The sequence below is a fragment of the Verticillium dahliae genome, genomic scaffold (genome assembly GCF_000150675.1).
Source record: "Verticillium dahliae VdLs.17 supercont1.3 genomic scaffold, whole genome shotgun sequence".
NCBI lineage: Eukaryota > Fungi > Ascomycota > Sordariomycetes > Glomerellales > Plectosphaerellaceae > Verticillium > Verticillium dahliae.
In genome coordinates, this window is record NW_009276940.1 from 1,735,237 (window position 1) to 1,757,581 (window position 22,345).

Below are 22,345 nucleotides of genomic sequence, written 5' to 3' on the forward strand. Positions count from 1 at the left end.
GAGCGTGCCGGCTCTGCGGACGCGGCGTGCGCGACTCGGCAGCATGCTCGCCAAAACGCCGGCGGCACTCGCCATTGCGTGGGCGTGGGTCGCGCGCGGCGTGCGCGGTGTGAGCGGCGCCGTGGCCGAGGCGGCCAAGCAGGTCGTCGGCGTGCTGCACACGGCGCTGGGCGCCGTCGTGGGGTTCTTCCGCTCCATCACGCCCAGGGACGTCTGGCACGGGCTGCTGGCTGTCTTGCGGGCTGTCTTTGTGGGGCTGCCGCAAGCCATGTGGAGGTTTCTCGCCCGCTTTGGCGAGGTCAGCTGGGATGTGCTCGCCAAGGTGGCCGGCACCCTGGGCAAGGCTGTCTGGGTCCTCATCTGGTGTCTCTTTGCCATGCTTTTGTGGTTGCCGAAACAGGGCTGGAAGATTCTGGTATCGTGCGCCAAGGTCCTCTGGGCGGCTGTCGAGGAAGTCCTCGTGCTGCTTAACCCCAAGAGAGTAGGCTAGTTGTCTGTATGTGCAACGCAGATATATTCCACCCATGCATCACAAAGATGCCCACCACATCGGGACAGGGGTCAGCGCCAAGTCGGCAGACAGCTAGGCAGACTCGCCTAGCAGACTCGCCTGGCTCGTGTTGGCAGAATCCACCTCACCTCCGCTTCCGCCACACTGATTCAAGGTAACTCACTTTGAACCGTTATACTACTTGACATTGGCTCAAAACTGTGTCTTCAAATGCGTCGCCGATTATCTGGTAGTGGAATTTCAGAGAATTGAATTGAGACGAGGTGTTGAGAGGGTTCTGAAGCTAGGAGTGTCTGGATGATACCTGTGTTTGGCGGATTTGGAGGCGGCTTCACCCGTCACCCAACAGCCATCCAGGTCATTCACGCAGGAATCCCGCCTTCGCGTGCCCAGTGGCATGTCGAACGTACAAAGCGACATGCCCAAGGCTCGCGCCTTCACCCAATACACCACGCCAGATCGACACCCCAACGACCCATCAAGGCCAGCACAAAGAGGCCACCCCCTGCTCGACGGACAGACGGGTGCTCCCGCGATTGGGCTGTTGGGCGTCTCCCGTCGTCGTGTGGCGTCCCAGCTGAGCGCTCTCCGGGCCTTGGCTCGTTTGGCCGGCGCTCTGTGTATTTTTTCCACTTTGCGTCCCTCGTGCTGGCGAACACAGTCTGTGACTCACGGCGCGCCTGCCCGTTCCCGTCCCGGCACTCTAGCCGTGCCCATGATTGGTCTCTTCGATCGTCATCAGTGATCGAACGGCAGGGGACGCTGTTGACAGGCAAGACAGGTTGACAAGCTCTGGCGTCGGTGGCCCCGCTCTGTCGGTCTGCAGCCGTCACTGCCACTGTGACGAGGAGCCGCAGGCTCTCGAGCGAGGCGGCAGACGGGGTGACGGACGGGGCTTGATGGGTCGTTCCTGGGCACTGAAGCAGGTATACCTGGGTGTCCTCCCCTCCCCTTTGAGGCGGCCACCTTTGCGTCATGTTTCGCTGCTACGGAGAGATGAAGAACGACCAATACACCACCCGACGACGTCTTACTTTCTTTCATCGTACCATTCGATAGCGAGAGAGGGACGGCGACAGAGAGGGACAGCGACAGAGAGGGAAAGGAAGCGAGGACGTGTCTCTGCCTCTCGCGGCCGCCAGACGAGACGACCGACCAACAGCCATGGCGCACACGGCGGCGGCGCTGCCGAAGGAGGTCATACTCAACGGGCCGGACGGGGCGTACACATATACGCTGAGCCGCATTGACTTTCCGGTGCCGAAGCTCGAGGGCAAGCCGAAAGTCGGGCTCAAGAGGGGACGCGAGCCGGCCGGGCACGGCGGCCAGGGCACGGCGGGGAACAAGGGCACGGCGGGGAACAAGGGCACGGCGGGGAACAAGGGCAAGCAGCGGCAGCGAGAGGCGTCTGTTTCGTCGGATGACGAGCGGCAGGGTGTTTCGAAACGGCCGAGGCAGCAGCCCAAAGAGAGTGTAAAAGCTCGTCAGCCGGCCGAGGGCCATCTTGCGCGACAGCTGACCGAGGTGCAACAGCCAGCCAAGGGCAATCACCACGTTCAACAGCCAGCCAAGGGCCCCGTGCGAAAGATGGTCCCCACGAGGACAGAGGCGCACCCGGGGCCGACCAAGACGCAGCTGCTACCGGCAAAGCCGCTCGCACGTCCGAGCCAGCCCCGAAGACACGATTCCGAGAGGCCGCCGCCGTCCGCGCGGCCACCTTCGACGAGGCCACCACCCGGCAGGCCAGGATCAGCAGGCCCGTCAGCAGGCCCGTCGGCAGCAGCGGCGCGGTCACCGTCCCTGAGCCAGCCGCCATACGACCGCTACAGCATCAGCTCGGACGCGTCGACGCCGAGCCGCGACCTGCCGCCGCCGAAGGACGAAATCCTCCGGGTCAAGGGGCAGATCTACCGCAGGCCGCAGGACTTTTGCAACAACCAGAAGATTGCGTGCCTCGACATGTTCCACGAGGCGTCGCGCGCGTGCCGGCGGGCGACGCCGAGCCAGGCGCAGGAGCGGGCGTTTCTGCACGGCATCTTCGAGAACGGCTGGTGCAGCGAGCTGGGGCCGCCGGCGGCGCCGAAGCTGGCGCGGCGGCAGGTGGCGCGGACGCGGCGCGAGATTGGCATCATCAAGGAGGACGTGCTGCCGACGCAGAAGGTATTTCCCCCTCATCCTCTATCCCCTTCTGTCCATCCCTTTGAGTCCTTCTGTCCATCCCTTCGAGTCCTTCTGTCCATCCCCTTCAGTCCATCCCTTCGAGTCCTTCGAGTTCTCCGAGTCCTTCAGTATTGACCCCCCCAGGGCAAGGCGCAGAGCGACGTGCGGCGCAAGGGCGCGTCCGTGTTCGCGCGGATCCGGGTCAGCGACGACGGGCGGCTGGCGTGGGGCTACAGCGACGCCAACAACCGGCCGGTGCGGTGCCGGTACGTGGCGTGGGGCACGGAGGAGGAGGGGGCGCGGGCGTACGAGGAGGCCATCGCGGCGTGGGACCGGGCCGAGGTCGAGCGCGTCACGGGCTTCAACATGGAGCTCGCCGTGTACCTGGCGCGGCTGTGGACGGCGCACTGGACGCGGTGCGGGTATCCGACGCGGGTGCCGGTGCGGCATGGGGGCGAGGGCTTTGCGGCGTTGGTGAGCATGGCTGAGCTGGTGCGGCGGTGAGCTGCGACGTGCTTGTCTGGGATGGTCTGGGATGGTCTGGGATGGTCTGGGATGGTCTGGGATGGTCTGGGATGGTCTGGGATGGTCTAGGATGGTCCTGGGATGATAAGAGGCGAGGCGATGATGAGAGAGCGAGACTGGGATGATGATAGAGCGAGGCTGGGATGATGATAGAGCGAGGCTGGGATGATGATAGAGCAAGGCTGAGGGTGAAGAGTTGGGTGGTGTTTAGGGCAGCGAATTCACGACGGATACCTACCAGGTACCTTGTATCCAAGTACAGTAAGGTACCTAGGTCTCATGCTGTCTGGAAGACCCCTGTCACGCCGAGATCCATTGGCTGTCGTCGCTCGCCACGGCTGGATCAGGTAGAAGCAAGCCGCCCTAGGCCGCAATAGGCGAGAGTAAACAAGCCCCCCTGCCCTCACTGAAGGCCTGGCCTGTATTGCACGCTGCTGGGATGCCCTGGAGGCCTGAGCTGGAATGCCCTGAAGGCCTGAGCCTGGGGGCACTAGCTGCTGGAGATCCCCTAAGGCTGCTGTCCCCAAGCGTGACCCCATCCGCCCACAGCTGCTGATGCCCTGAGACAGCGCCCCTTGCTCCTTCCCACGGCGTGTCGGCGCGTTGGATCGAGTATTTGTTTACTTCAACTGCATCTCTTCTTGCCTTTTCTTTATTCTTCATCTCGACTCTCGCCTCCTCCCTCACATCCTCAGCATTAACTCAGGCCTCGACTCTTCAGCATTGACCCAGGCCTCGACTCTCAGCATTGACTCAGGCCTCGACTCTTCAGCATCGCCTCCAGGCCATCGATGTGGATGCAACCTCAACTTGCTTCTCCTCGCCACCCGTTGCTGCCTACCACTCAACGCCTGCCCTCGGCGTCATCATCGCCGTCAAGCCGCCACCATGGACAGCGACCTTCCCATTGCCCTGCGACGCACACGTCGAAGCACTGCTGGGCCTCGAGCGGTCAATGGCCCGTCTGAAAGGTCCTCGACCGCCAAATCTCCTCACAAAGCCAAGCGTCGTGTCCGCTTCTCTGATCCAGGCCCCATTCTCACCCACGCCTCGGCATCTTCCTCCTCCTCCTCCTCCACAGGCCTCACGCCCATGATCCGCCGCACATCTCTCGCGCGAGGCGTCACGCCAGCGAAGCGGCGTCGCTCGACGCCCGCCCGCACCACTGCATCCGGCAGCGGCCTCGGCCCTGCCGCCTCATCCCCCCTGGCCTGCGAGGTCCACTTCGAGCCCCTGCGTCAAGTCCTCGACGGCCGCGTTCAGCGCCGCCTGCGCCGCAACGGGCTCAGCGAGGAGATGAATGCTATCCACGACGAGAAGAAGGCCGCCGCCCGCGCCGCCGACGCCGAGATTGCCCGTCTGCGTGCCGAGCTGCGTGAGAAGGACGCCGAGATCTACCAGCTCCAAAACGCTACCATTGTCCTCGACACGGACAGGATATGGGCCCTCGAGAAGGAGCTCGACGACCTCAAGGACCAGCTCGACAACAAGACGGTCGAGAACAGCCGCACCTATGCCTGGACGCTCGCTGCCAAGGACCCTTTTGCTGATGACTGCATGGACTCGCTGACCGACGACGACGACCGCTTTGGCGACGTGACCATGGCCGAACTCGCCTGCAGCACGCCGACCCGCGCGAGGACCTCGTTCCCGACGCCCCCCCTGACGAGCCCTGCCCTGCCGAAGACGCCCTCGGCCTGGCGTGCCGGTGTCGTCCAACCGCCGACGCCTGACTCCCGTGACACGGGCGTTCAGGTGTCTCTGCTCGACCCGGCGAAGCAGTACCTCGAGGACCAAGTTGACTCGATGAGACGGGAGATGTTGAAGCTCACAGCCACGCTCGAATCCTACACGGCGCTGACGTCGCGCCTCACATGCCGCCTCTCTGCCTTTTCACCACCCGAGTCGCCAGCGACGCCCGCAGACCAGTCCACGCACCATGAACCCCCGGCCACACCCACAGACCACCCCCTCGAGGCCCAGCTCGCCCACCTCCTGCGCACAACAGCCGACCGCTCTGCCGCCCTCATCACCCTGACATCCTCCATCTCGAGTCTCGGCTTCCCTGGCTCTGACGCGGCCGAGATTGTGGCCTCCCTGTCCTCCGCCTTCCGCACCGCCCGCCTCGAGCTCGAGTACCTGACGCCCGGCGAGATCGCACTGCCGCTCTCGGCCCACGGCGCCGAGGTCCTCGACCTCCTGCTGACGCGCCTCCGCGCCCTCGCCACCAAGGCCCGCGAGGCAGACGACCTCGTCGACGAGTACCACGAGCAGGAGCTCTCCCTGCGCAAGCAGCTCGCTGCCCGTGTCGAGGCCATGGACCAGCTCGCCGCCGAGCTCGCCGCCGCCCAGACCGCCCTCGCCGATGCCGACGACCTGCGCGTCGGCAACGAGCGCCTGCGCGGCGCCGCCGAGGGGTACCGACGTGACATGGCCGAGCTCGAGACCCTCGTCGAGCGCGTCGACGGCGAGAGGGCCGAGGCCGTCGAGGCGAAAACAGCCCAGGAGGAGGCCGTTTCGGCGCTCGAGGCGAGGCTCGCGGCCGCCGTCGACGAGATGGAGGCGCTGTCTGACCGCGTCGAGGCCGTCACGGCAGCCAAGGCCCGCGAGGTCGCAGCCCTGAATCGGCAGGCCGGCAAGGCGCTCGCCGTGCGTGACGCGCGCGTCGCCGAGCTGCGCGAAGAGGTGGAGCGGGTCAACGGCGCGCTGCGAGGTGCGTACGAGACGATCAAGGATCTCCGCGTCGACAAGGCTGGCGTCGAGAGAGACCTCGCGAGAGAGAAGGAGAGGGCCGAGGGCGTGATTGACGCTATGCGTGCCGAGCTCGAGAGGGTCGTCAGCGCGAGCCGCGAGATGCTGTCGCAGCAGCCGGCGGAGGGCGGCGATGGGGAGGCGCAGGGCGTGCTGTCGTCGCCGCTGAAGGGCGGCGTTGACGGTCGCCGTGGGAGCCTGCTGTCTGGCGACCTCGCGAGGAGGGCCTCGGGGAGGAAGAGGAGACGCCATGACAGCGGTATGGGGCTGTTGGATGAGGACGAGGTGGACATTTGAGGTGGTTCATGTATCGATATGCCGTCGGTAGACGCACGTTCTTTGGATCTTTCCTTTGTTGCTGTATCTTGGTCTGCATACTAGGAGTTGGATCTAGACGTCATAACGTTGAATTAGTGTCTAAGCTGCCTTTGATGCACTGCATGCATGTGTGATGTTGGAGCAACAATCTGCTGAAGATGGCTTCAACTGAAATGCGTGCCATCTTTGTATGCCATCTTTGTATGCCATCTTTGTATGCCATCTTTGTATGCCATCTTCGTATAATGCAAAGCTCATTTGATTCAGTGAGGGGAGACATCTTCAAGCAACCCACCGCTGCGCCTCGAACTCGCAGCGGAACCACCCAACTACCCATCATCGTCAGCACACCCCTAACCATCCTTCGTCAGCCAGAGACAAACAACCGGCTTCCCCCCGGGCTGCCCATTCCTCGTCTCGTCCCAGCCAATCTCCTTGATCGACTTCTTCATCATGTCCTTCTCGTCGCCGCCAAAGCTGAGCCCCTTGTACCAGCGACCGTTGCCGGCCTGGGCAATCTCGTAGCAGCGGTTCTTCTTGGGCGTCGGCCCCGAGGCGCCGAAGCCCTTGAGGATCTCGGCGAGCGTCGTCGTCACGGGCACGTGGCTCGCGTGGAACTCGATGCCCGTGCTCGGCGGCAGCTGCCACGGCGGCGTCGGCGTCTTGAAGACGTGGATCTTGGTGTGCGCTGCGCTGAAGAAGTAGTTGTAGCCCGGCTCGCAGCCGACGCCGCCGGACGTGTTGGCCAGGTTGGCGGCTGGCATCGAGGGCGCGAGGGTCGGGAGGCCGGTTGCGTCGCGGCCGTAGGTGTTGTTGGCGCCGTTGGGCTGGTAGTAGGGGTACTGGGCGTGGGGGGATGGGTACGGGTACGGGTACGCGTATGGGTAGGAGGGCGGGTGGCCTGGTGGGTTTTGTGAGCATACAATCAATCAGCGGAAGGGGGGGGCGAGGGACGTACTGTAGCCTCCGTAGCCGCCGTACGGGGTATGGCCGAGGCCGTAGCTGCCCATGCCGTGGTGCGGGATGTAGGGCTGTCCGGGGGCGTACATCTGGCCGCCGAGGGGCGCGTCCGGGGGTGAGCCGCCTTGGGCGTCGAGACCGAAGCGGGGGTTCATCTTGGTGGTGTTTGAATGTTGGATGTCAGTTGGGATGTGGGCGCCAGGTATTGACCCAGCGGCGTGTTTCCGAGTTGTAATGCGTGAACCAAGACCCGCTAACCTGAGGAGGTGCCGGTGGATAAGGCGAGTACGAAGATCTGGCAGGGCGAAGAACCAGAGGCTGGTGTGTAAAGGGATTCGAAGTACCGGCACTGGGAGGTCTGGGAACAAAGCGGTGTCTTTGATTGCTACGTGCTGCTGGCACGAAATTGGTGTTGTTGTTGTTCTGCGGGTGTAAAGTGGTGTCTGCGTAAAGGTTAGCAGACAAGAAGTAAAAGACAAACCAACATTCTTATATGGAAGACGGGAGACACGATAATTCACAATCATCGACCCAGTCTGTGATTCGAAAGTCGCCGACTCGTACCGGCACAGTCAACGTGAATCAGTCGCAGCACTTGACTCACTTGGGTGCAAAAGATGCTCAGGGGGCTGCTGGCCCTCGTCAAACTCACCAGTCTCAGGACTGTACCCTCGCGGGTCGTTGTGGATCGCAAAAATCTCCGTGCTCCAGACCTTGTGGTTGTCTTTGTCGTAGAACGTGCCTACGATGAGCCACGCCCAGAAGCGTGGGCGTGTTGAAAGATACAGATACTGGCCGATGATGAGCTTCGTAGCTGGGTACGGGAGAGATGAACCCCGAGAGCCAGGTCTCTGGTGGGAATCCAGTTTGTCCGGAGAGTGCCTCGTGACACCACTTGTTCCTGTTGATATTGCCTGACTTGAGTCAAATTCTTGAAGTGAGAAAGTCGTACGAATGGATGATCATGGATGTCACTGCGGCGTTGTTCGTGTTGGAAACCAGGTATTCTAGTGTGGTGTGTCCGTGTAGGGGCGCATTTAATACCAGAGCAATACCCTGCAGGCTTCGTGATTCACGATACTGACAGCGCCTAGTCATCCCACGAGAGCGTGAATCGGAGGTGTCTGTCTTTGGTTGGAGTCGACGGTACGAAACTGCCGTCGACCCTGTAGGCGACAGCTCTGACGGCCGAGGTTTGGCAACTTTCCGCCATATCCTCCGATGGTGAGCTTGGAACACCTGAATTATATGCCTCCCCTCACCAGAACGGCATGGTGATATGGCATGGGACCCAACGAGCAGTAACCGTAGGAGCAGCCATGGCCACACTTGGCACTCAGCGTTGCCCACCGCGTGTCCTGGCAAGACCTTGTCAGAACCATCAGAGCATTCTCTGTTTGTCATTGTAAGTCGAGGCGTCGGACACGGCTGCAGCGGAAGAAGGTGGACGCTTCATTTATGTCAAGTGGCCACATGTGTAGGCCTGAGCTGAGAGGCATTGATATGGGGATCTTATTGCAAGCGGGTCGGCGACTCATTCTGTTGTGACAATCTCAAAGTAGTCCTCTACTTTGGCTCTGTGCTTCTCACGCCAACGACATGGCACGTGTGGAAGCATACGTCGCCAGATCGGGGAGCCCAACGACCTCTCATGCACAAAAGGCTGCATGTCCCGCATCACTTGAGAATCGGAGGTGCTTCTCCGTATAGAGCTTCGCAGCTCAGTCGCCGAGATCGAGGCTCGGCCCTCAGCCGTCATCGGGATCCTCCACAATCCTCACAGCGCCGCCCTTCTTCTGGCCCTCCGTTTCACGGCGGACGACCTTTCTACGCTCAATCTCCGTCACGAGGCCTTTCAGGTACACCTCGGCCTGCACAGTAGCGCTGTAGGAGAGAGCCGTCCAGCTCCACTTGTTCCTCCTCTCGGCATCAGCGCCGGCAGCGAGGAGTGTCCTGAGGACCAGCAGATTACCGTTGCCGCTCGCAAAATGCAGAGCAGTGTTGCCGTCGAGATCAGCGGTCTGCACGGCCTCTTCCGGGCCGTTGGGCGCATACGTCAGCAGAATCTGCAGCACGGTATCGTGGCCGCCGCGGCTGGCTTCCATGATGGCATCTCGCCTGTGCGCATCCCGTCTGTGTATGACTTTGGGGTACCGCTCACAGAGGAGGTGGACGACCTCGGTGCGGCCGGCGCCGGCTGCGAGCATGAGAGCCGTCTGGTGTTTCTCGTTCAGCGCAGGGTCGGGGTCTTCGTGACCGAGGTCGATGAGGACGCGGCAGACTTCGACATGGCCGAGGAAAGCGGCGAGGTGGAGGTTCGAGTTGGAGAGGCCTTCAGGGGAGGCATCGGGGCTGTGGAGGGCTTGGGGGTTCGAGTTGAGGATTCGCTTGACGAGCGATGCGTCGTTGGCGATGATCGCCCTGCGAACACGGGTCGTTGCTTCGATCCTAGGCGGCGCGAGTCAGCTGTGGTCAAAAGGGTCGCGTGGGTCGATTGTGAGGGTGAATACGGACATCTTGGGGTCGAATGGGGGTGGCTGCCTGCAGTCGTGAGGGGTCGCATTGCGAGCAGAAGCCGCCTGCAGCTTGACAGATCAAAGTGCAATGGAACTGAATCGCAATGACAGGCCGTCCGCCTGGTATCGAGTCGTGCGGAATGCCTGCGTCTAGGGACAAGCTTCCAGCTGGTGGACTTGGATGACGGAAGGTCGTCCAGCAGCCGCGTCCTGATCACGAGCTTGGCCTGTGCTGGTGGGGGGCTTTCCACTCTGGAAGCCTGTGGATTAGGCGGGGGAGTGGCCCAAGCTCCCATGTGATCGCCCAAAGGCGCCTCAACCACGTTGAACTGTGATCCTGCAATTGTATAGCCAGGAAACCAAGGCAAGGTTACGTGTCTTGTCTCATGGCAGGTTGTATTGTTTGAGGGATCAATTGCCCGGCTGATGGTGTTGTGGATGTACTGGAATCCCCGCTGCTGTCGGCTTGTTTGTGTCAGCAACGTCATGTTCTCGTGACAGCGTCAGATTAGCTGTATCGTCCATTCAGGTACATGAACACTGAAAAATGCACCAGTTAATGTAGTCTACCTAGATTGGCTATCCAAGCTGTCTTGCCAATCAACGAACTTACGCTGGTAGTTCTACAATTACCTGGCTCCCATGAAACAGAGTACTCTTAATCGAATAGATATGCAATTAAACGCTGAGGCAGGGTCACTGCGCGGGGGCGGATCGATTCCGCACCAGTGCCGAAGACTCGAGCCAACTTCCTCTCGTCGGAACAGCCCACCTTCATCCCCATCAATTCAACCGACAATCGAATTCAACAATGGCAAAGTCCAAGTCTCGAAAGCGAAAGCAGACGGCCCAGGCCGACCTGCCGAACAAGAATCTCAAGACCATCAGCACCATCACGCCCCCTCCCGACGGCGCGACACAGGAGCCTAAGAGTCTCCAGACCGTTGTTTCGGAAGAGGAACTCGAAATCACCGTCGAAACGCTGACGGCGCTCGCCCAATATCCAAACCTGATCAAGTCAAAGTTCTGCAAGGATCTCCGAGTCGCCGCCTATGAATTTCGCCAAGCCTGTGCCACGGGTGTCAACAGCGCTGGTATGTTGGACAACGATGAAAAATGGCAGTCATACGGTGGCGAATATAATCACTAACGTCCTCTGCAGCAGCAGGAACGAGTCTGACGGCGCGGATAACGGCAGCACTTACGGATGGCAAATACATGGATGCGAGGATCATGTTGGCGGAAATGAGAATCAGGGGCGAGGAGCCCAAACTGGGTGCTTTGTGTCGCTGGGTCCGCGACCTCGACATGATCAGTGGTCTGTCGACATTGCCAGCAGGGCACGGAACGGAGGTTGAACGATCGGCGAGCGAACTCGAGATCCTCAGCGTTATGGACGGCGTCCTCCGCGTCACAGGGCCTGTTGACGCAAACATGGACGCTGCGACGCACCCAACCTCTCCGATGATTCTCCAAAAGATTTGGGATCTTCGACCCTCGACGCCAAGCCTCAAAGTTCGAGCCTCAGTTCTCGATCAGTCCATATTCGACTCGGCACCACCAAACCTTGCGAAAGACCTGCGGGTCATTGAAGAGACACCAGGGCCCATGCGAAAGCCCCCAAACCATCATCCGGCAATCCTCTACACAACCGCCCCGAACGCGATTCCCCTCTCGCCAACACCTCATGCCATCACCTATCATGACCATCCTACCGTCCCAAACCTTCACCTCGCCACAAATCTTCTCTCTCCTGACGAATGTAAAGCCATCATTGCTGCTGGCGAAACCGTCAACTTCTTGCCTGACGCACCTCTGCGTGAGGACGGCGACATTAGTATCTTGGCCCACAACTTCTACTGGGTCATCGATACTGCGTTCCACGACACACTGTGGTCCCGAATCTCTCCCTATCTACCGTCGGCAGTGAATGGGCGTCTGGCCCGCGGATTGAACCGAAGATTCCGCGTCTACCGCTACGTCCCGGGCGCCGAATATCGCACACACATCGATGGGGCCTGGCCTCCGTCAGGCATCCTTGCTGATGACACGTACGTGTACGACGCATCGCCTCAGGAGAAGAAGCAGAGCTCGCTCTTCACCTTCCTCATCTACCTGAACGATGATTTCGAAGGTGGCGAGACGACGTTTTTCATGCCGGCGCAGCGAGAGGGCACGCTCAATGCTTATCCCGTCAAGCCAGTGATGGGCGGTGTGGCAATCTTCCCTCACGGCGAGACGCGGGGGGCGCTGCTTCACGAAGGGACGGGCGTGAGGAATGGCGCCAAGTATGTGATACGGACAGACGTTGAGTATGATGTCGAGTCTTCGGCTTAGGGTGTCGGAATACTTCCTGGGGAGTTCGAAATGAAAAGCGATTTTTTGTTCAAAAAGCTGACCACCTTCCTCGTGATTTTGTCCCGAACGGGATGCTTTCAAACAATCCCCTCGTCCTGAATCGCCTCTACTTCCTCGCTTTGATCTGTTGCGGACGCTTCGCCTACGGTGATGGATGCACCACGACCAGACAGTCTGACCCCAGTCCAAAAGTCACTCACTTGGGCCTCGTCGACGAGGCACGCGCAGCCTTATCCAACTCACTAATCCAGCACCATAACCGTCTGTCGAGTGACGAATTCCACTCCCACTGCTTTTTCTCTCCCAGCCTGCCCTGCTATGCATGCCAGCATCACGCCATGGTTGGGTCAATCTCTGCGTGCGCAAAGCTGGGGCTGAGCTGCATGGTCGTCAGCCGCTGTGCGCCAGGGGCATGTGGATTGATGCAAAGCTGCAGCAGACAGACCATAGGTTCAGCTGCAGTCTGGGAGCTGAAATTCCTGTGCAATCAGGGGCATCTACTTGATCCGACTCCAGCTTTGGCGACATTCCTACCAAGACCCCTCATGCTATTCACCACATCTTGTCGTGGACTTGGTCTCATCTCTGTGACCTGAGCAATATATCGCTCGTCATGGATCCTCTGTCCATCGCTGGGACCACCGCCGGACTCCTCACCCTCACGGCCCAGATCATCACGCGGGGCTATGCGTGTATGATGCGACTGAAGAGCAACGATGACGATGTCCGCACAGCCGTCAACGACGTCTCCAGCTTCTCGGGGATCCTCATGGCAATCGAGTCGCAATGCAAAGAGCGCGGCGACGACATTGCCTCGCCCATGAGTCACCTCATCATCAAGAATCAACCATTGTGGAGGAAGAAGGTTGACGAGTGCGAAGCGGTGCTGGTGGAGATGCTTGAAATCCTGGATTCACTCACCAAGGCGAATAAGGCACAGTTGCTTATCAAGGGCAACAGTCTCTGGGAGAAGCTTCAGAAATCTACCACCCAGACTGAGACGTCGAAGAGCTTCTTTATCCTGTGTTTGCAACTGCAGAATAAGTGAGTGGGAGTTGAGAGAGATTGGAGATCACTCAGTCCACTGACATCTGAAAGTGAGGATATCAGATCCTCGCAGAAGATAAGCGGGAAGATCATGTCATCACTAGATCGCCTACGGGACGAGCAAGATCGCGCAAGGCAGGAGGCCAAATTGAAGGAACGAAGTAAGACCTGACATACCTGGTGACCATCCGTCTGGTAGCTAATTGTGATCAGAGGAACAACAGCATGGCATGATGGAATGGCTTGGCTTCCCGGGCGAAGCGATGCAAGATGACCTAATCAACACAGGACACCCAGGGTCCTCTCAATGGCTTTTTGAGCGCGAGGAGTTCATCGACTGGCTCACAGCTGATGGGCAGTCAGGTTTATGGCTTCGAGGTCCACGTAAGATTCCCTCCGCCCCCTCCAGTGTATCCTTTTTTGCCGTCAGTCAAATCACTGAAAGTTGAATTAGAGGGCGCTGGCAAGACCATCATTGTGTAAGGGTCCCATGTCCCACTGTGTCTACTGTCATTCATTATGGTGAGATAGTTCACGAGTCATCGACTTTATCCAGACCCAGTGTCTAGACCAGGATGCGGTCCTGCTCTTCCACTTCTGCAGATTTACGGACGAGGCAACGAGATCACAAGACCAGCTTCTCGGTGCTCTCATCACACAGCTTCTTGATAACCTGCCAGAAGACTCGCCTCTTCCTGATACCCTCACCTCGATGATGAAGCGATCCCGATTCTCGTCATATCCCCGCGTCTCAAGACTCAAACCGGTCTTCTTAGAGCTTTGCAAAGCTCATGCAATGGTCTACATTGTTGTCGATGGTTTGGACGAGCTTGATAACTTCAAGGACATCCTAGGTATCTTTCGATCTCTCAACATGTCACAGACCACTTCGATCAAGCTTTTTGTCTCCAGCAGACCAAACACAGAGCTGAAGTCTGCCTTTGAATCATATATCAATGTTGAGATCCTGCCCGAAGATGTTGAGTCTGACGTACAAATGTTCATGCGTGATAACTTGGAAGGACTCCTCTCTGGCAACGAAGAGGAAATTAGACCCCGGTCTACTTGTTATGGAACTCGCCACGCGAGCTGGTGGCATGTAAGTCACGCTCAATCCGTCCTTATCTAAACCATACTTACTCAATTTCGTCATCCAGGTTTCTCTGGGCTGTATGTCAGGTCCAATACCTGTCGCGTATCAGGACCACCATCACCCCCGATCTCATTGCCACACTACCACCAGCACTTGAGAGCATATTCGAGAACGTGCTCATGACGCTCGAAGACAAGGACCGGAAGATGACTCTTCGCATATTGCAACTCGTCATGTTTTCATTTCGATCCTTAGATCTGGCCGAAATTGACGAAGCCATAGCGATTTCACCCTCCAGCAAAAGCCTAGCCGGACTGCTTCGCCTACGCCAGAAAGATGCCATCTTGGAAATGTGTGGTTGTATGCTCTCTCAGTCGCCTCGTACCAAGAAGATCCAGCTTGCACACAGTTCAGTGTACGAATTCCTCACTCGGAAGACGGCTGAGTCCAGTGCGATCCACGACTAATTCCACTTCGACGACATGACTTCGCATAGAGAGCTCTTTGCGACTTGCGTTCGGTACCTCAGCATGAACGACTTCGACTCGGACACATTTCGGGAGACATTTCGCCTCGCTCTGGACGGGGGCCATGCCGATTCAGATCTGCAGGCTTTTGCAAAGGCACCATTCCTCGATTACGCCGTCAGCCACCTCGTTTCTCACATGAAGAAAATCGAGCTTGTCATTGACTCTACTGACCATGATTGCACGGGTTTAGCCGACAGGTTCTTCTTTGAAGATAGCTCCCGGTTTACGTCTTGGCTCCTGGTGCGACAGTATCTTGATGGCACGTACAGAAACCCGCCTGGTAGCAACGCATACCACATTGCTGCCATTTACGGCATTGAGCAGGTCTTTGGCTTGGGTCCTGATCAGTACGGCCTCAAAGCACAAACCTTAGACGGCAGAAATGTGCTGCATCTCGCACTAGAGAATCAGCAATGGGAGATCGTTGACGCCATTCTGCGTCTGGGACTGGGAGATCTCCTTAGCGAATTCGATAAGCAAGGACGCTCTCCGCTGCACGTTGCGGTTGAGCTCGGCAATTCCTTCATGGTTCAGCGCCTCATCGAGGGAGGAGCGGACCCGAACCTCGCCAGCTCTCTCAACCAGGGTCGAACTCCGATCTTCATGGCTGTAGAGAATAAGTGGGATGAGCTTACCGAGTATCTCTCAGGCAGAGCCAATCTAGACATCTGTCTTGACGATGGACGCTCGCTCCACCACGTGGCCGCGCAGTCTGGAAGCCTCGAATGGATCACCGCGTTGGAAAGGTAGTCGTGGAGGCAGTACAATGACGCCGAGCCCTACCAACCGTCGTGGTACCGTAAGACGCGATGATAATGGCTGGACACCTCTCCACTACGCGGCAGATCTTGGGCATACGGCCATGATTCCCAAGCTCATGGCCAGTGGATATGCGGCTTATGAGGTGGACAAGAACGGGTGGACTCCGTTACATGCAGCGATTCGAAGGCGGTTCATCAAAAGTGCTACAGCGTTACTAGATCGTATGGTGCATGTGCCTCCCAGCGACGATTCTGTCAGCAGACTCCGAACCAACAGACCCGGCTCCTCCATGACAGTGCCTGAGCCATATGATTACTATGGTCTACAAACGGACACAAGCCCCTCCACATTTTTCAGCCCTTCAGCGTCGCGGCCTTCGTCGTCCGGAAAATATGGTGCCCATTTCAATCCAATAAATGAGCCAACGCCTGCAGCCGCCAGTCAGCCACAGCCAGCATACACTTACAACAGCTTGCGCTCTCAGCTCACCGCCCCAATCTCAGGTCTTCTGTCAGCTAGTATTGGGAGAGCAGCGCAGCCGCCTGGGGGCGATCCGGCGACGAGTCCACTGCCGCGACTAAATAGGATATCGACATCGACGGAGCCAGCGGTCAGCCTGCAACGAAATATACCACCTGGCGGCGGAGACGACAGGTTCCCTTCTGGCTCTTCAACCAGGGAAGCTTTGCGACATCGAGCCTTGTCACCACTCTATGTGGCCGTTGCAGATGCATACACGGAAGGCGTCGAACTCCTCGTCAAGCATCGAGCCAAGCTTCCGGCTTGGGGCCTGACAGAGGAGGAAAAGGCCAAGTGTCTCAAGGTGGCGCTCGAAACATCCTATACTCCCATCGTACTGCCTCTTCTCGAGCTCTTTGGGGAAGAAAGCCTTTGGGATGCCGCACCACAGCTGATTGCAACAAGAAACGATGAAATCATTAGCAAAATGAAGGCTCGTATCCCAGAAGAAACGGCTTACAAAGTGCTGATTGGAAGGGGCCTGCGCACCAAACAAATCGACGTGGTAAGCTTCGTCCTGACGACGTGGCCGAAACCCTTCGCGGATTTGGCTGTATTGGCAGTTGAAATTTGCGCTGCTAGTATGCCGAATCAGGAGACAGCGACCTCTGAACTACTTGGAACCATGGTCGAAAAGTATGTTGCTGATTACATCCGCGACACCGACCAAGCCGCACAAGACGGGAAACAGTCGTCGCTTCTGACACAAGCTCTGGAGGGGAGACATTTGAGGGCCGCGACGGTACTCATCGACAAGGGCGCCGATCTGCACGTGCGGAACAGAGAAGGCGAAACGCCATTGCTCTCTCTGGCGCGTGTCATACCCGCATATGCGAGCGAAGCATACAACACTCGATACCTCGACCTGGCCGACCGGATGGTGATTCAAGGCTGTGATGTCAGCATGACCGATCTGAAAGGGCACAATCTCTGCCACAAAGCAGCCACGCAGGGTAATGCCAAAATGATGGACTGGGCCCTGAAGAAAGGCGTAGCGCCCACCAGCCGCACTGTCCATGCAAGGACACCTCTCGCCCTTGCAGTTGAGACAGGTTCAGCGGACTGTGTACGGACGATCCTAGACTTCCTCAGGACCGACGACAGCGCCGGCGCCACAACCTTGTCCACGGGCCTAGGCCGTGTCGTCGATCTCATGGACTATGGGAAAATGCGAACCTCGCCGCTCCTCAGAGCCTCTGTTGACCGTCCCGAACGCAAGCTATCCATCCTGGCGCTCCTCGTTGAAGCTGACGAAAGAGCATTCTCCGCGCTAGACCCGAGCCTCCAGCGTGACGTGGAAGGTCTCCGTGCTTCGCTCTACACAGAGGCTCTCTGCTGGACCATTGACTGCCGTTTCCCGCACGGTTTCGAGCTCCTCCTGCCACGGATCTCAACTTTTGCCGCGCTTTGTCGGCGCAGCATTGACGGCGAAACAGTCCTGCACGGTGCGGTACGCGCCAGTGACGACGACTTTCTGAAGGCGCTTCTGCAGAAGGTTGAGGCTTTGGGGGAGAAAGACAAGATCACAGAGGTTGTCAACCTTCACGACACGCAGAAAAGGACGCCGCTGTTGCTTGCCGTCGAAGCACGGTCTCTGGAGAAAGTGGCTGCGTTGTTGCGCGCTGGCGCAAGGTCGGACCAGGCCATGATTGGCTCGACGACAGATCCAGCTATTGCGACGATACTGAAGAGGTATTGCGTTGAGCTGTGAATCCTGGGCCAAGTCTTTAAACATAGCTGCTTGCATATCAGAAAGTGGAAGGTTGCGCAGAGGATGACTCTGTTCGAACACAAGTTTGCAATAACCCCTGGAAAAAAGTCAAAGGCATCTGACAGTGTCTGACAGTGTCTGACGGCGAGTAATCTTAGCCCACACGAGCAAACGATGAAGTTCTCTTGCGAGATGCGTCAGGAATTGAGCCCAACGGGGGGCTCGAACCCCCAACCTTGAGATTAAGAGTCTCACGCTCTACCGATTGAGCTAGCCGGGCAGGCAGGTTGCTTGTTGTTGAATGCCGGCTTCGCAGCGGGCCTCATGGTGTACGGATGGGGCGGACGAGAAGAACCTGCGTGAATTGAAGAAAAAAAAAAAAAACTACTTCATGGTTGCTGTCGGGGCCTTGATGGCCCACTTCAATGTCCGGAATCACGATGGCGAGACCTCGGAGTGGGGTTGCTGAAGGACCGGGGATAGTGGAGTGGGAATATCTGCCGATGGACGAAGAATCGCTTGACGAATACCACGGGTGACGGGTAAGGGGGGACAAAGTAGGCTGTGAGAATATCAATTAAGACCAGTAGAATTCATAAGCATGTTCATGACCCAAACCAAATGCGGTATCCCTGGTATCTTCGCTAGACTCGAAACACGCCCCTCGCAATGTTACACTCATTCCTTCCCTTGGCTTCTCATAATCGCCTTGTGTCTTTGGGTGTGGTATCTGACGTCCTTCGGGTGCAATGGATTATAGACGATATGGCACATCTTGCATTCCTCAAAGGCCGGCTTCGTTGATAGATTGATCGTTGTTTGTATAGGAGCGGACTTGGAACGGGTCGGCTTGGCTTTTTGTCCCTCCTCAGCCTCGCTATACGGTAATTTGGTGTTGAGTGCTGTATCTGGTGATTGTTGGAGGGTGGAGCGGACAGCGCCCGTCTTCTTGCCAGGCATCTGGGACGCCTTGCCCTTGTATTGTGTGGAGAATGGCCTGTTCTCTTCGCTCGCTTTCGGATCCTCCAAATCTACTGTCCCAAGTGGCACGATCACTGGCGTTGGCGGTCGTAGGCGCAGCCGACGCGGTGTCCTCTTCGTCTCAGTGGGTGGTGGTGAGGATGGCGGAGTGGAAGACATGTGCGGTGGGTCTGATGAGCGGTCCGTCAGGCTGGCATCGCAGCTCGATAGGCATGGTTTGAAGTAGTTCAATATCGAGCCCTTCCCATAGTTGCTTGTTGACGATGATGGGGATTGGCGGCTGGCTGTAGATGGCGGTGGGAGTTCAGGTTCGGCTGCCGTGATGCGTCGTCGTTTGTCGGTCGTGGCGGCGGCGTCGCTCGTCTGTAAGGTTCGCTTCTTGCCGTACGTACGCAATGATCTCCTGCGACAAGGGGTTAGTCATGTGATTGCCAGAGCGAGTCCTTGATTCCTCACTTCTTGTTGTCATTCTGGGGGGCGACAAGGCTGGACGCGTGAAGATTGTCCATGACGGGAGAGATAACGGGAGAGAAGGCGGCTGGGCCGCAATGCTTCGAGGTGTGTCGCGATGAGTAATGGTGGTCTCGAATGATCGGTCTATATATGCGTTGGATGCCTAGAATTGCTGGGAGGTATCGAAGAAGGCGAATTCTGGAAACGAGTGCAGTGCTGATTAGTTTGTCAATCGTGCATGAAGTGGTATTATGGAAGTACGAGGCTGGTAAGGCGATCATTAGAGGAATGACGATGCCCCACCAGAAATCGCATGTTTACGCGCTCGGGCGCGTCTTGACGCGCCATCGCGAGGGCACGTGATGTAGGTGAAATCACCGATGACGGATGTCTGGAAGAAATCCTAGGGCCTTATCTTATCGGATCATTCGAGCCCTTCGTGAAAGCGACAAGCACAGTGGCATTCGGGCGAGTATTCATAACAGGTTGGGTTGGTTCATTATAGCCTAGTTTTCGCCCTTCAGCCGTCGTCGTATACCCTCGTCAGTAGCATCTTGTTTTCTTTTCGTGTCCAGTGAAATGATCTCCGCTGTTGACACGCCATCTGATGCCTTTTCTCCCGGTTCTGCCACAACCTGCCAGGTTTGCACCACCTCTTTGATCTCTTTCACCTTGGCCTGCTGCTTCTTCGCCTCGCCCATGCGCCATATGTAGCCAGAATAGACGGCCACTTCGGCGATGCCCACTACGAGAGCACCGCCCATGGTGACGAAGAGTCGCGCGGGGGTACTCCACCACCGCGCAACGACCCAGATTGTGCCGGCGACACCGAGGATACTCACCATGAAGTTGAAGATGAGCATAACCTGACGGTGAACCTCTTCGAATGTCACCTCGTTGTCGCCTTCGTCTGACTTGTCGATCGGTCGGTTGACTTCGGCGAACCCTTGCACGGTCGAGAGGGCGGTTGGGAACTGCTGCGAGAAGGCCTGCATTCGAGAGGGTTGCTTGAGCATGCGCTCGTACGTGCGTTGCTCCTCGTAACGACGGAGGCGCGCCATGAGGGCCTTGTACTCTGGCGACTGGGCATGGTCAGCGAGGGGCGGGCGAGGTGCTCGAGACGAGAATCTTACTGGTTCTGGTTTTGGTGGTGGGGGTGGGCTGTAGACTTGTGATCCTCGCAGAAGACTCTCCAGCGAGAAATCTTGATGGCTTCCACCCTTCAGCTTCTTCCGCAGACGGAGGACCTGGGCATGTGTGATGGGGTTTCCGGGCTGAGGATCCTTCAGCGACGGCTCTGCATCGATGGCTGTTTGTGTCTGTCGGGCTTCGGCCGTCTGTTCTTCAGATGTCGCTTGAGGACCGTCGTGGTTGTGCAGAAGTTTCAGGCCCTCCACGATGGAAGGCGTCATGGTGAGGCGTACCATGGTCGAAATGGTCGATGTCGTTGATGTAGCTTCGTCAATCGAATTGTCGAGTCGCAGATCATGGTACATCGTGCCTTGAAAGCCAGTAGGCACCAGCGTTGCACCAGGGAGCTACGGATGGCCCCAGTCATAGCTTCAGCCAATCACAACACCAGAACGCTCCACCCACGCTGCGCGGGCGTTCCGTACTGAGCCGATGGAGGGCAAGAGAGAAAAAAGCGAATTCATTTCATCATCATCAGCGGATAACCATCGACGTCAACCTCGGCGACCACCGTCCATCGACACTTGCTGGCGCCTGTATCCGTAAGAATCCGTAGTGATCTCGCCAATTGACGTTCAAAGAGCGGCTTCAACACCACACAAAGGCTTTCAACAGGACCACTTTGGCGCCATGCAGCTCCGGCCAGGAGCCTTGACGCTGCGCAACAGCCACCAGGCGTCACGGTCTCTCCTCATCTCTACATGTGCTATTCGGCCGAGATGCAGCCCAGCAGTCGATCCGAGGTTTCCGTCGCACTTTGCATCATACCACAACACCCCGAGGAGGTCATCAGCATGGGGCGCTGCTGTCCAGGTCGCCGGACACATGGCTTCCAACGCCATCAACCGTGTCACAAAGGGTGACATGCACATCGACCCCCTGCGGACAGTAGCCAAGGAAATGAAGTTCTTGACCGGCAACATTCGGAATCTCCTCGGCTCAGGCCATCCCGCGTTGGAAAAGGTTGCGAAATACTACACACATGCCGAGGGCAAGCACATCCGGCCGCTGGTGGTGCTGCTGATGGCACGGGCGACAGCTCTCTGCCCCAAGGCAGAACGACGAGCGCCGACGCAGACGTATGCGGGCATCAACTCGCCCATCTCCCCTGACGGTATCCTCTCCGACGTGAACCCGACTTCGCCCTTTACCGGCCCGCCGCTGGACCCTCAGCAATCCAACTCGGACATTCTGCCGTCGCAGCGCCGGCTTGCCGAGATTACGGAGCTCATCCACACGTCGTCCCTCCTGCACGACGACGTGATCGACCACTCCGTGTCACGCCGCGGGTCCCCCTCCGCCAACCTCGAGTTCAGCAATAAAATGGCCGTCTTGGCAGGCGACTTTCTCCTCGGCCGTGCGTCCGTCGCTCTCGCCCGCCTGCGCGACGCCGAGGTCATCGAGCTCCTGGCCACCGTCATCGCGAACCTCGTCGAGGGCGAGTTCATGCAGCTGAAGAACACGGCGCAGGACGAGCGCAACCCGGCCTGGTCGCAGGAGGCCGTCGACTACTACCTGCGCAAGACGTACCTCAAGACGGCGAGCTTGATCTCCAAGTCGTGCCGCGCGTCGGCTCTCCTCGGCAACGCCGATGCGGCGACTGTCGAGGCGGCCTACGCCTACGGCAAGAACCTGGGCCTGGCGTTCCAGCTCGTCGACGACATGCTCGACTACACGAGGAGCGAGAAGGATCTCGGCAAGCCGGCGGGCGCGGATCTGGAGCTCGGCCTCGCGACGGCGCCGCTGCTGTACGCGTGGAAGGCGAATCCGGAGTTGGGCGCGCTGGTTGGGCGCAAGTTTGAGGGGGAGGGCGATGTTGCGAGGGTACGTCACTTTCTTTTTTTCCTTGTAACTGCGACCTGAGTAGAAGCTGACACGTCAATAGGCCCGCGAGCTGGTGCTGCAGAGCAACGGCATTGAGCAGACGCGCGGCTCTCGCGCAAGAGTACTCGGAGAAGG

At 58.3% G+C, this 22,345-nt stretch overlaps 11 protein-coding genes and 1 non-coding gene across 12 annotated transcripts in view; 7 read left to right on the plus strand and 5 right to left on the minus strand.

Annotated features, from left to right (window-relative positions):
* Positions 1-43: 43 nt before the first annotated feature.
* Positions 44-742, plus strand: VDAG_02184 (uncharacterized protein; the record flags this gene model as incomplete). The annotated part of the gene is made up of 1 exon (XM_009658213.1): positions 44-742. The coding sequence occupies one exon, from the start codon at positions 44-46 to the stop codon at positions 488-490; it is 447 nt and encodes a 148-aa protein (XP_009656508.1). The 3' UTR covers positions 491-742.
* A 933-nt stretch (positions 743-1,675) lies between these two features.
* Positions 1,676-3,175, plus strand: VDAG_02185 (uncharacterized protein; the record flags this gene model as incomplete). The annotated part of the gene is made up of 2 exons (XM_009658214.1): positions 1,676-2,671; positions 2,816-3,175. The coding sequence occupies 2 exons, from the start codon at positions 1,676-1,678 to the stop codon at positions 3,173-3,175; spliced, it is 1,356 nt and encodes a 451-aa protein (XP_009656509.1).
* Positions 3,176-4,084: 909 nt separating this feature from the next.
* On the plus strand, positions 4,085-6,244 carry VDAG_02186 (uncharacterized protein; the record flags this gene model as incomplete). Its single annotated transcript, XM_009658215.1, has 1 exon — positions 4,085-6,244. The coding sequence occupies one exon, from the start codon at positions 4,085-4,087 to the stop codon at positions 6,242-6,244; it is 2,160 nt and encodes a 719-aa protein (XP_009656510.1).
* A 284-nt stretch (positions 6,245-6,528) lies between these two features.
* On the minus strand, positions 6,529-7,380 carry VDAG_02187 (uncharacterized protein; the record flags this gene model as incomplete). The annotated part of the gene is made up of 3 exons (XM_009658216.1): positions 6,529-6,594; positions 6,649-7,166; positions 7,224-7,380. The coding sequence occupies 3 exons, from the start codon at positions 7,378-7,380 to the stop codon at positions 6,529-6,531; spliced, it is 741 nt and encodes a 246-aa protein (XP_009656511.1).
* Positions 7,381-8,973: 1,593 nt separating this feature from the next.
* Positions 8,974-10,229, minus strand: VDAG_02188 (uncharacterized protein; the record flags this gene model as incomplete). The annotated part of the gene is made up of 2 exons (XM_009658217.1): positions 8,974-9,673; positions 9,817-10,229. 2 exons carry the CDS (start codon positions 10,227-10,229, stop codon positions 8,974-8,976), a joined length of 1,113 nt encoding a protein of 370 aa, XP_009656512.1.
* Positions 10,230-10,552: 323 nt separating this feature from the next.
* Positions 10,553-12,129, plus strand: VDAG_02189 (prolyl 4-hydroxylase; the record flags this gene model as incomplete). Its single annotated transcript, XM_009658218.1, has 2 exons — positions 10,553-10,835; positions 10,904-12,129. The coding sequence occupies 2 exons, from the start codon at positions 10,553-10,555 to the stop codon at positions 12,076-12,078; spliced, it is 1,458 nt and encodes a 485-aa protein (XP_009656513.1). The 3' UTR covers positions 12,079-12,129.
* A 583-nt stretch (positions 12,130-12,712) lies between these two features.
* Positions 12,713-15,519, plus strand: VDAG_02190 (uncharacterized protein; the record flags this gene model as incomplete). Its single annotated transcript, XM_009658219.1, has 9 exons — positions 12,713-13,143; positions 13,198-13,307; positions 13,360-13,530; positions 13,601-13,625; positions 13,678-14,000; positions 14,073-14,137; positions 14,190-14,245; positions 14,304-14,654; positions 14,736-15,519. The coding sequence occupies 9 exons, from the start codon at positions 12,713-12,715 to the stop codon at positions 15,517-15,519; spliced, it is 2,316 nt and encodes a 771-aa protein (XP_009656514.1).
* Positions 15,520-16,675: 1,156 nt separating this feature from the next.
* Positions 16,676-17,761, plus strand: VDAG_02191 (uncharacterized protein; the record flags this gene model as incomplete). The annotated part of the gene is made up of 1 exon (XM_009658220.1): positions 16,676-17,761. The coding sequence occupies one exon, from the start codon at positions 16,676-16,678 to the stop codon at positions 17,759-17,761; it is 1,086 nt and encodes a 361-aa protein (XP_009656515.1).
* A 207-nt stretch (positions 17,762-17,968) lies between these two features.
* VDAG_20089 lies at positions 17,969-18,041 on the minus strand. Its single transcript has one exon. It is a non-coding gene; the product is annotated as a tRNA-Lys (tRNA).
* Positions 18,042-18,320: 279 nt separating this feature from the next.
* Positions 18,321-19,307, minus strand: VDAG_02192 (uncharacterized protein). Its single transcript, XM_009658221.1, has 2 exons — positions 19,199-19,307; positions 18,321-19,145 (listed from the first exon to the last, which is right to left on the minus strand). The coding sequence occupies exons 1-2, from the start codon at positions 19,249-19,251 to the stop codon at positions 18,440-18,442; spliced, it is 759 nt and encodes a 252-aa protein (XP_009656516.1). The 5' UTR covers positions 19,252-19,307; the 3' UTR covers positions 18,321-18,439.
* Positions 19,308-19,701: 394 nt separating this feature from the next.
* VDAG_02193 (uncharacterized protein) lies at positions 19,702-20,636 on the minus strand (the record flags this gene model as incomplete). Its single annotated transcript, XM_009658222.1, has 2 exons — positions 20,329-20,636; positions 19,702-20,277 (listed from the first exon to the last, which is right to left on the minus strand). Exons 1-2 carry the CDS (start codon positions 20,605-20,607, stop codon positions 19,702-19,704), a joined length of 855 nt encoding a protein of 284 aa, XP_009656517.1. The 5' UTR covers positions 20,608-20,636.
* Positions 20,637-21,016: 380 nt separating this feature from the next.
* VDAG_02194 (decaprenyl-diphosphate synthase subunit 1) overlaps positions 21,017-22,345 on the plus strand; it is a gene marked incomplete at both ends in the record, with an annotated part of 2,222 nt that continues 893 nt past the window's right edge. The window contains 2 exons of the mRNA XM_009658223.1: positions 21,017-22,210; positions 22,272-22,331. Coding sequence (XP_009656518.1) covers positions 21,017-22,210; positions 22,272-22,331 — 1,254 coding nt within the window. The remainder of the gene's footprint in view (positions 22,211-22,271; positions 22,332-22,345) is intronic.

What these genes read in the sequence shown, in the direction of transcription:
- VDAG_02192 (XM_009658221.1), bottom strand. Translation starts at nt 19,251, where the DNA reads ATGGACAATCTTCACGCGTCCAGCCTTGTCGCCCCCCAGAATGACAAC. An exon ending in CCCCAGAATGACAACAAGAA is followed by an intron (nt 19,146 to 19,198) that starts GTGAGGAATCAA and finishes CCCTTGTCGCAG; the next exon opens with GAGATCATTGCGTACGTACG.